This window comes from Cynara cardunculus (genome assembly GCF_001531365.2).
Source record: "Cynara cardunculus var. scolymus isolate 2C chromosome LG 12, CcrdV1, whole genome shotgun sequence".
Taxonomy (NCBI): Eukaryota; Viridiplantae; Streptophyta; class Magnoliopsida; order Asterales; family Asteraceae; genus Cynara; species Cynara cardunculus.
Window position 1 is genome coordinate 6,034,458 of NC_037539.1, and position 11,707 is coordinate 6,046,164.

At 37.9% G+C, this 11,707-nt stretch overlaps 1 protein-coding gene across 1 annotated transcript; it reads right to left on the reverse strand.

Moving 5' to 3' along the window:
* Positions 1 to 843: 843 nt before the first annotated feature.
* Positions 844 to 11,360, reverse strand: LOC112523363 (WAS/WASL-interacting protein family member 3). Its single transcript, XM_025132942.1, has 4 exons — positions 11,108 to 11,360; positions 9,947 to 10,059; positions 1,391 to 1,471; positions 844 to 1,150 (listed from the first exon to the last, which is right to left on the reverse strand). The coding sequence occupies exons 1-3, from the start codon at positions 11,256 to 11,258 to the stop codon at positions 1,391 to 1,393; spliced, it is 345 nt and encodes a 114-aa protein (XP_024988710.1). The 5' UTR covers positions 11,259 to 11,360; the 3' UTR covers positions 844 to 1,150.
* Between the last annotated feature and the right edge of the window lie 347 nt (positions 11,361 to 11,707).

The following is an 11,707-nucleotide window of genomic DNA, read 5'->3' on the forward strand; positions in this document are numbered from 1 at the left end:
TCACTATCAACCAGTCATGTATAGTTGACAGTTTTCATTTTCTCGATATTTTAGTATCCTCCATCTTTTGTATCCTTGATCTTTCCATCGTATTCTAAAAATTGGTATCACAACAAAGCGATAGCAATGTCGGGTCTTCTTTGGCTTTATAAAACACTTAAAAATAAATTACAAAGTTATTGCCACCCATAATCGTAAAACCGTGATTTGGGATTTCAAAAAATTTGACATTTATAATAAAATCCAAAAATGAAAAAGTTCGACTAAACACCAACCCAAGACTGAAGGATTGAATCAGAACTAAGGAAGGTGGAACGGGAAGTTTGGTAAATTACTAAACAAACTAAAACCCTGGTACCCTCAACAGTTCTTTCACCCGTCTGCCTCACTTTCGCTTGTCCAGTCCATGGCGTTACCAAACACACCCTAACATAGGGACATCTAGTTCACAAGCATTAGAACCCAAACTCGGGGTCTTGTAAGATGGCAAAACTACTGACATATCAAGGCCATTGACACGAGAGGACCCCGAACATTCATTGACAATATTCAACTAGGGGTTGTTTGCTTACCTCTTAATAGTTCTATTAAGAGGCAACCTCTGAATCGTTAAAAGATGAATCTTGTTTGGCAAAAAAAAAAAGTTTGCCTCTTAAGGGTTCTAAAACCCTCTGAATGATTTTGTATCCTGGAACTCCCTTAACCATTAAGAGCCCTAATTTCATTGTACACAATTATATTTCATTTTGCACTATATCATGAGAGCCTCTTAATCATTCTGTATCAAACCATTCAACAATTGTCAATCAGCCCCTAATAGTAAAACATCTATTGAACTACATGTAGCCAAATGTTGCAATTTGCATATGCAAAGAGAGTGTTGAAAAAAGAAAGATTTAACATGAAATATGTTAGAATTTCAGTGATATTTAGGTCTTGATGTGCTCAAAAGGGTGAGTTTGTTACTAAAGAATATGTATCCAAGTTTGGGCACTTCATTAGGACATGAAATCTAAGATGGATAAACCATAGAACAGACAAAGCACACCTGAATTGAAGTTGTTTGTATATACAGATGATCAAACTGACTGCAAATCCATAAGCAGGGTTGCTGTAACACGCGATATGAATTCCTAACAGGATCAGCCACCTGAAATCCTTACAGAAGGAATAGTCAACAGAGTCAAACCACGCATAAAGCCTTGGTCGTCATTCTAACACGGCCACACGGGTATCAGCAGAATTAGAAACCTACTTATATTAAACGAAAATAAAGAGTTGGATTTCGTAACTCTTCAACTGTTTAAAGCGTTCTGGGTAGGTTATTTGTTTTGCATATCAAGAAAAAACAGTTTTAAGAATATAATCGGCAAGGTGAAAGTGGACAGACCTAGTGTTGTTTTTTGAGTCGTTTGGGGGGCCTCATTGTTTCTTTCCTCGAGTCTGCTGCAACTTTTACATCTGCATAGGGCTGCAAGAAATTTAAAAGAACGAATATAGTCATTCTCAAGACAAGATCTTGGTATCAAACAAGTTTGGATAGGCTAAAGATGATAACATAATAACTTAACTCAACAAATCCCTATAAAGAAAAGGCGATGATTATAATGTAGAAGTTAAGTACCGTTAAGAATGACCCGCAAGTAAAGGTCCAAGTGGGCTCATCCACGATAACGCTTTTCCAAGGGGTTCCGTCTCCTTTGTCCCAAAAAAGTGGGCTCATACAGAAACAAGAACTTTGGCAACAGTTGTTCATGATGGAAAAGCTTTTTGTTTATATAAAAAGAAGGGTCATGAAATTAAATCCTAAATGCCCTTTGCTGCATCTTCCCCAAATGCTCTCAAAGTTGCACAATACTGGTATAGTTCTATCAACCTTTGCATTTCCTTCTGAGATCCCAAGTCTCCAAGTAAGCCCTCTTGGCCAACCAAAACTTGGTAAATAGTTTATTACTAGTGACATAACATTTTCTTGAGATTAGAATCTGTCGAGTATTATCGAGTATAATATCAATAAACATTTAAGGACTTCTTCATCTATTAAATATTGTTACCATTTATGTTTGATTATATTGCTAAATTGTGCACTTATTTATCTGTTGTTACTTGTTTTAGTTTGGTTGTAAATGCAGGAACCGGGTACATGGCACAGAACCACAACAAGAACAAAGGGTTACAGACCAAAAATGGAAAGTGGGAAGAAAAGTCCAAAGAGGTGAGCTACACCTCGGGTAAGGGCCTGTATGTTAGCAGCTTAATGAGCTTACACAACTTATTCGGTTAGCTACATATAACTGTTTGGTAGTGTCTTATTTAGTAAGCTTAATAGGATAAAGCTTTATGCAGAAACCAGAAAGTCAAGTTTTTTTCCAAACCTTCCCCTCCCAATTGAAAAACACGCTCATGCCATCTATGAAAAAATCATCTAAACAAAAACATTACCAATCTATACAGACAAATCAATTCACACAGACAACTTTATCCATATAGACTTAATGGAAAACCAAACAAACACTCCCTAAGTAGTAACCCTGCCCCTTTAAAGAAAAAAGAAGTGTAGAAGTGTTAAGCCTGAAGCTGTAAACTCACAGAAAACTTAGCCTCTAAAGCTTACCTTTATTGAATGGAAAACTGGCTATATATATAAGCCACGTACAAATGAAAGAGTGAAATAAGCAGAAAAATAATGAGCTACATGCTAGTCTAATGTTGACTCCTTTATTCTCGGTGATCCTAAAGACTGGGTAAACCAAGTCTTCAATAACAGCTAACAATCCCTCCCTTAAACTAAGCAGTGCTACTTAGTTTAATTCACAAACACCCAACATTCTTCTGAGCTTCTGAAACTGATCAAGCTTAAGTGGCTTCGTAGATATGTCTGCTATCTGCTCCTGGCTTCTACAGTAAACCAATTGCACCTCTCCATTGTTCGATAATTCTCTCAGAAAATGGAGACGAACTCTGATGTGTTTGCTTTTCCCATGCATGACCGGATTTTTGGACATCTTAATAGAGGAATTATTATCACAGTAGATTGTTACACACTCTTTCCCTCCATGATCGATACTCTTAAGAATCGTCTTCATCCACATTGCCTGACAAGCACATGCCGCAGCAGCTACAAATTCCGCCTCTGTAGATGATAGTGTGACCACAGGTTGTTTTCTGGAAGACCACAGGTTGTTTTCTGGAAGACCAAGCTACGGCTGCTGAACTCATCATAAATGTATAACCCGATGTGCTTCTTCCATCATCGTGATCTCCTGCGTAGTTCCTGTCTGTGTACCCAACTAAAGTATCAATAGAGTTTTTTTGGTATAGGATTCCATACCCGCTTGTGCCAGCAACATATCGAAGAAATCTTTTTGCAGCCATTAAGTGAGTGTGCTTGGGCTTGGACATACATCTACTAATCAAGCAAACCGAATACATTAAGTCGGGACGAGTCGTGGTTAAGTACATCAGACTCCCTATGAGCTGCTTGTAATGGGTGCTGTCGACTTCGGCTCCTTGTTCATCCTTTGAAATCTTCGAACCAGGCACTATGGGGTTGTGTACTCCATTACAGTCTCCCATCCTGAATCTTCTCAAAACTTCAAGTGCATAATTTTTCTGACATATGAAGATACCATTCTACATTTGAGAAACTTCAATGCCAAGAAAAAACTTCATCTTCCCCAAGTCAGACATGTCAAATTCTTTCATCATTGATGCCTTGAACTCTTTCATCATTGCATCATCATCCCCGGTATAAATCAGATCATCAACGCACAAACTTACGATCAAGTGCATGCCTTGGTTGATTTTTACGAATAGAGTTTGTTCACTTGAGCACCTCTTAAACCCCTCCCTTAAGAAGTAGCTTTCAATGCGGTTAAACCAGGCACGTGGCGCTTGCTTTAATCCATATAAGGCCTTCCGTAGCTTATATACTTTGTTGGGGTTCTCTTCTCTAACGAATCCTTTCGGTTGTTCAACATAAACATCTTCCAGCAGCTCGCCGTGTAGAAATGCAGATTTTACATTTAGCTGATACGCTTGCCATCTTTTATTTGCTGCTAGAGCAAGGATTGTGCGTACTGTATCCATCCGAGCTACAGGAGCGAAGATCTCACGATAATCACCTCCATATTCTTGAGCATACCCTTTTGCCACTAACCGAGCTTTGAACTTCTGAACTTCACCATGTTCATCTAGCTTCGTCTTATAAATCCACTTCACTCCGATACACTTCCCACCTTCGGGTAGATCTGTTAAAAACCAGGTATTATTCTTCTCAATGCTTTCCATTTCAACTTCCATTGCTCTCTTCCACTCTTTAATATTCACAGCTTCTTCAAAACACGTCGGATCAACAGTGATAGCAAAGTTTAGGATGCCTTCTGATTCTTCTTCAGACAGTCCTTCTCCGCTGGTGTAGTCATCCATCCACGAAGGAAGTCTTCTGTTTCGAGCTTCTAAAACTGGACTCGAAGTGTCTAGTGGGGTTCTGGTTTGGTTTTTGTCATTGTTCTTGAGAACTCGACTACTTCAGTTTCTGCGTTGATTCTTGAGGACTCGGCTACTTCAGTTTCTGCGTTGATTCTTGAGGACTCGGCTGCTTCAGTTTCTCTCCCAACCTCTTCCATATCACCTTCATCTCCCCATTCAAGCTCCATTGCAGTGAATTGTTTATGGTGATCTTCCCATTTCCAGTTGACATTTTCTTCGAAGACAACATCTTTGCTAGTCACCACTTTATCCCTCGTGGGATCGTAAATTTTATAACCCTTTGACTCGTCGCTGATTCCAATAGAATACCGCTGATACTTTTGTCATCTAGCTTAGTTCTTCTTTGATCCGGTACGTGAACATGACATACACATCCAAAACTTCTTATATGTGCAACCGAGGGCCGTCTTCCACTCTAAGCTTCTTCGGGCGTTTTATCTTTCACAGCAACTGTAGGGTACCGGTGTAGGACATATATCACCCACTTTACAGCCTCCAGCCAAAAAGTTCTTGGGACTCCCGTTTCTGACATCATGCTTCTGACCAAGTTCAATACGGTGCGATTTTTCCTCTCTGTGACTCCATTTTGTTGAGGGGTAAAGGCAGTAGTGAGTTGTCTTTTTACTCCATTTTCTTCACAAAACTTGTTGAACTCGGCTTATGTAAATTCTCCTCCGCGATCTGTTCTCAAACACTTGATTGGAAGACCCGTTTCCTTTTCAACTAACGCCTTGTAAAGTTTGAATGTCGAAAAAGCATCTGATTTGGCCCTTAGGAAATAATCCTACGCTTTTCGACTAAAATCGTCGATCAAACACATCACATGCAGTTTTCCATTGTTTGACGCAGGGGAGATGGGACCACATAGATCAACATGTACAAGTTCTAACCTTTGTGTTGCTTGCCAGTTGCTATGTTTTGACATGGGTTCCCTGTGCTGCTTCCCTCTTAAACAGTGTGTACAAATCTTATCGGAGAGTGAAAAATGCGGTAATCCATCTACTAACTTCTTTTGTTGGAGAGTTTGTAGACTTGTATTACTGATGTGAGCTAATCTCCAATGCCATAACTGTGCTAGATCTTCTGTGACTGTGCTTAAACACACTTCTTGTTTGTTGTCGACAGCTTTGCGTATTGCTTTAGCCACCAAGGTGAACATCCGGTTGGTGGTCATATTAGACTGAATAATAAGACCCCTTTCTGGATGATATATTTTGCACTTACCTCCTTGAATCAAGATGGCTGTGTCTTTCTCTTGTAGTTGTCCCATGCTCAACAGATTGTTCTTGAGCTCGGGGACATAAAACACATCACAGATCACATAGCAGAACCCATTTATCTCCATCTTTGTGCTGCCAATTGCTGCAACCTTCATTCTTGTGTTATTCCCTAGTTTGACTGTCTGCTTGAACGCCTCATCTATCTCATAAAACATGCTTTTATCTCCGCACATGTGGTTGCTGCATCCTGAGTCCAGAAACCAAATGTCTTCCCTTTTTGCACCAATTTCATCGACGTACGCCATGAGAAGCATTTCTTCTTCTTCATTAAATTCCGCATAGTTTGGTTGCTCATTCCACGTCGGACATTCATTTTGAAAGTGTCCAAGCTTGTGACATCGGTAGCATTCAATGATGTCTTTGTTGAACAACGGTCTTCCTCTTCCTCCAAAACCTCGTCCCCGGCCTCGGTAACCTCGATTGCGTCCTCCAGAACCTCTTCCTTGACCATGATCGAATGTTACCTTAAGTGCTTGATCTTCCATGTTTTCATGCTTTTTTAGCTTATGTTCGTGCACAAGTAGCGAGCTTTGTAATTCATCAATCGTGAGTAGATCGATGTCCTTTGATTCTTCGATCGAACAGACAACAAAGTTGAAGTTGTCTGTTAGTGATCGTAGAATTTTCTCAACGATTTTTACATCATCAAGGTTTTCTCCATAGTTCCGCATGTCATTCGTCACACCTAGGACCCTTCCGAAGTAATCTGTCACAGATTCCCCTACCTTCATCTCCAACATTTCAAATGATCTTCGAAGTCTCTGTAGCTGAGCACGCTTCACTCTTGCGTTTCCCTGGTACTTGACTTGCATCGACTCCCAAAGTTGTTTTGCCGTATCCTTCTGCGTGATGGTCTTCAGAATATTCTTGTCAATGGACTGGAACAAGTAATTCTTTGCTTTTAAGTCTTTAAGCCTTGCTTCGTCTAGGGCTTTCTGATTCGGCACAGGTACGACTTCACCGGCTGCAGGTTCTGTGTACCCTTCTTGTATCACACTCCAATACTCTTTAGAACGAAGCAGGTTTTCCATGATCAAACTCCAGTGATCATAATCTCCATCGAACTTGGGTACACATGGGGTTGTGAAGTTGCCAGACTCACCTGCCATTTCTCACACACTCGTGTTTCACCCCCACAGATTCTCACTTCACTTTTCTCACACACACTCGTGTTTCACTCCACGAATTCTCACTTCACTTGTCTCGATCAATCAGACCTTGATAAGGCTCTAATACCAATTGTTAAGCCTGAAGCTTTGTAAACACACAGAAAACTTAGCCTCTAAAGCTTACCTTTATTGAATGGAAAACTGGCTATATATATAAGCCACGTACAACTGAAAGAGTGAAATAAGCAGAAAAATAATGAGCTACATGCTAGTCTAATGTTGACTCCTTTATTCTCGGTGATCCTAAAGATTGGGTAAACCAAGTCTTCAATAACAGCTAACAAGAAGTTGTCAAGAGTGTGGCTATTTTTCCTTTTTCCTTCGAAATAGTAGTTATGGTGTAGGTTTTAAGGTGGCCTTAGCATAGACTTACCTTGGCCTTGTGAAGACTCATGTTCAATGAAGAATTACAAAGGCTTAGATGTTTGATTGTTTAGGTGGGTCCATATCATTGGTACAGTGTGCATGGATGAATCGGAAAGCTAGAATATGTTGGGGACTCTCCTCTTCCTTCTGCCACATATACATACACCACCATTGGAGCTTCAACGGGATCATTCATAGTCCACCAACCACAGATGATCAGCATCTCCACTACTGTCGCCGAACTTTATACACCTTTCCTCCATCATTCAATTTGACCACAACTAAGACGTGAATATAGCCGAGGGACTAATTGATAGCAATTCGACCACTATGACAAAGATGTGAAGCATGTACAAATAGGCATAGACAAAACCCTAGTTTGAATTTTCCTTTGTAGCATCTTTATTCAGTTTTGTAATCTAATGTTCATAGACATGTATGTACACTTAATAAATTGCCCTTTCAGCTAATCAATTTGTTGTTTCTTTGCATGTATGCTAATCTTAAGATAGTCTTCCATACATGTTGAACATAGTAGTTTGGTGTTTAAACGAATGGTTTGGGATCACATAGCTTATGACGAGAATTAGGTCTATCTATATTTCATGCCGGTTCATGTGAAGGGGCCATTTTGCATGGACCCCATGGAGTGGTGGGGCCAAAGGTGTAGTATGGATATTTGAAAAAAAAAATCCTATGACTTGAATAAAGAATGATCTTCACTGAATAAACTTTTAATACCACAATCGAACCCAATTGGTACAAATGAAGGTAACCATGTCAAGACCAACGGCATTGCTATATATAGTAGAACATTCTCTTCGAGATTTAATGGGTAACTTCAAGATTGGTTCTTGAAGAATGTCTTGTAAATGAAATTACTTAGCGTCAATGTATTTAGCTATTCAAATTTCTTTACCATACATGTTCTGTGTATTGTGATTACATGAGGGATCCATGCATTCAGTTCACATTTACACAACAGTTTCGATTCCAAGAATTTTGTTAAAGGTTATCTAAAATATGAGAGAGCATCATCCTTTCACATGTAACATAAGTCATTTGTTGAATTGCAAAACTAGCATGTTCACTCTAAGCATGTTAATGCTCCACTACACCAGAAGTTAAAAGGCCCTTGGGAGTTTTTTACTTCTCTTTATCATGGAAACTCATAAGTAGAAGTCTATCATACACATTGCACAAATTGTAATTCCTAACTTAAAACATAAGTTCATGCCCAGGCATCCAAGCTCTCAGCCACCACCTTCACTTGCCATAGTGTATTAATAGTTATTAGTGTTTTCAGATGTTTGCTTTACACAATTGGAGTCACATCAAAGGGATCGATATATCTAAATATGGTCCAATGTGGCCTCCAATCAGTCTAGAAAAAGTATTCAGCGGTTAGTTATGCAAAGAAACCATAAGTGTATATAAATACCTATCATTCAACTCAAAAACGGTAGGAGAAACAATACAATCAAATTGTCAGCAAAGTTATACTCGTGTTACTCGATACCAAATATATGTCGGTATCCAATCTTTTTGAGAAATTAGTCACATTTGACCATTAAGGGAGCCAGGGAGGTTCATACAGCCCGCTGCGGTAGTATTAACCAAAAGTATGTTACTTTACACAATTGGTTTACAGAAAAACAGCCTGGCAGGTATCCAGGAACAGGAAAATTAGTTCCAACATCTCTGTGTCTATAACCTTCTATGTATGGATTATGATCTAATAAGTTAGAACCTGGCAGAGCTGTACCTAAGTGCCTAACTGCTACGTTACTCATCTAGGCAACATGTCAATTACTTAGACAGCCTGCAAGTTTTGAAAGTTGAATTTGTTAAACTAGAGATGAGTGTATGCCAGCCAACCATCATAATTCCTGTTGACATGACATGTTATCAAAGAATCAATACTATGGTATTTGTCTTCACTCGAAATTAATATACACTAGGCATCTGCTCCATAATACATCAAATGTTGCTTCTCCTTTGTTAATTCTCTTTCTGCTTCAACTATGTTTTTGTTCTGACTAGTGTCTGTAGCTTTGACTTTGTTCCATTGCTTCATAATTCAACATTCCTATATGTTGGTTCATGCCTTAATGTTGATCAGGTTCTTCAATTTATTGTCTAAACCAGGAAACCTTGATGACAAAAAACTTGTGGATATTAGAAAATAGTTTTGTTCGCCGAGGAAAACAGTGTGCACCACACAGCATCATGCCTTTTTCTATGGACTGCGACACATGCCATAACTAGAATGAGAAATTTTGTCTCACAATCTCCCATCGATACTTGGATCTTAGAAGAAATAAAAATATGATGGCTGAAAATCTAATGTGCTACCATGGAGGACTATGATTTCAAATTAATTCCACTCTATAACCTGTTGGTGATATCTGTAGATATTGAAGGGAAAATCAAACATATAATAATGTCGGCAAGGAATAGCTATATCTGATATTATTATGCCATAAAACAACTAAACAGCCATAGTAAAAGATATTGACCAAAAGACAAATAGTTTGTAAGAGTAAAAAGGGTTTGCGTTCCCTATGAAGCACAAGACCATGCATATTTATCATCTTTAATAGAAAATATGAATATATAAGCACGTTCTAACGTTCATACCTCTTCACATTTTTTTTGGAGTTCTAAAAGCTCTTGGCAGTATGCAAGGCATTCAGCATGGTATACGGCCGCCAAGTCTTTTATTAAGGCTTTCCTTTTGATGATACCAATCACTTCAAAAGAATTCAACAATAAAAGAAAGTGTTATGATTTAGATACCAAAACAAAAAGATTATGCCTTGACAAGGAGTCCTTTAATAAGCAAGATAATTTTAGATAAGCATCACAGAGGTACAATATCAAGTAATTATGGATGCAAGAGCTGAGGATTTCTATTTTCCTATGATTGGACTGAAGCACACTACTTGATATGTCTATCCTATGAAAAATTATATTTACTGTAAATCCAATGTGACAATGTTATAACTGTTAGTCTGTCTACTCTACCAAAAGGGAATAAAAATGGGTCTTTCTCTCAGTAAAATACATGAAAGCCACATTCCAGTAATCTTGTTTTGAATTTTCAAAAACTATTCCCATATATTCAGAGTATAACAATAGTTAAATATTAATCAAGTGGTAAACTTCTAAACATAAATTGTGAAATGAACTATTTGCCTTACAAACTAGACTTCTCTTCTTTTTCAAATTTATTTTAGTGGATCTAATCAAAACTATTTTTTACAATGCTTACCTTGCTTCTTCACTAACACAAATGATAGTAATAAATGTACAAAGAAAAAGCAAAGCAAATGCAATGCAACCTTATTTCTTGCAGTATCACTAGGAAAATAAAACCAACCATTAAAATTACTTTATTTGCATATCTCCAACAAGTCGCCTTAAATTTTTCATCATGATTATTCACTTCCTTGTGATAGAACATTTATTGACTGGCTGACAAATAAATTATTCAATACACCATCAAATTGTTTGCAAAACCCTAGGAAAAATTGTTTAGTCACTGGCAAGTACTCACGATCTAAAAGTTAAGTAATTGATCAATCACATAGAGAACCGTCTAGCGCACGGCGTATCGTTAACCCCGATTGCAAATTGAAAAACCCTAACAAAATGAGAATCATGGAGGCACGTATTTTTTTTTAACGTTTATAACTAGAATTTAACAAAGATGATGCAATAAACAATAATCCATCAGTAACAGTAGTTGAAGAATGGTAGAATGATACAAAAAAGTGAGCTTGGATAAAGAGAGCTTACTACGGCTGGGATCGAAACGATGGAGAGGAGGCTGGTTCGGCGGTGCAGACGGAAGGCTAGTAGGAGATTTTGTTGATGCAGGCGGCGGCGGCGGAGGAAGAGTATCGGCAGGATGAGGAGGAGGAGAAGGTTCCTTCTGTAACTCACTCATTTGGTTTACCAACAACAATCGGTCGCCGATGACTCCTCTGTGTCTCCGGTGAAATTGACCTTTTGTTCTGGCCTTTATCCGGCCTCCGCCGGGCAGGACTCCCTCCCTTTCTTTTTATAAATATAATTTTTTTTAAGGTTTTTAACAAATAAATGCTTGAAATTTCTGAAATTGATGGGATAAATTTTATTAAAATTAAAAATTAAGTTTATAATTTTTTAAACTCGCACAATACAACGAGATACATATTAATTTTAGTGTTTTTTGTTTTGTTTTAGGCAATGTTATTATATGATTTTATATAATTTTGAGAAAGCGATAATATTTTTATTTTTAAATAAAATATAAGTATGAAGATATTATAAAAATTTTAAAAAAATATTGATATTAGTATCAGATTAATTATTTAAAAATTCTCGTTTTTTTAGTATTTCTTTAATTCATTTTTT

Bases quoted from the DNA above. Each gene is read 5' to 3' on its own strand.
- LOC112523363 (XM_025132942.1), bottom strand. From the start codon at position 11,258: ATGAGTGAGTTACAGAAGGAACCTTCTCCTCCTCCTCATCCTGCCGAT. The intron at 10,060-11,107 runs GTAAGCTCTCTT...ATTCTTTTGAAG, and splicing joins TCGTTTCGATCCCAGCCGTA to TGATTGGTATCATCAAAAGG. The intron at 1,472-9,946 runs GTATGAACGTTA...AATTTCTTGCAG, and splicing joins TCCAAAAAAAATGTGAAGAG to CCCTATGCAGATGTAAAAGT.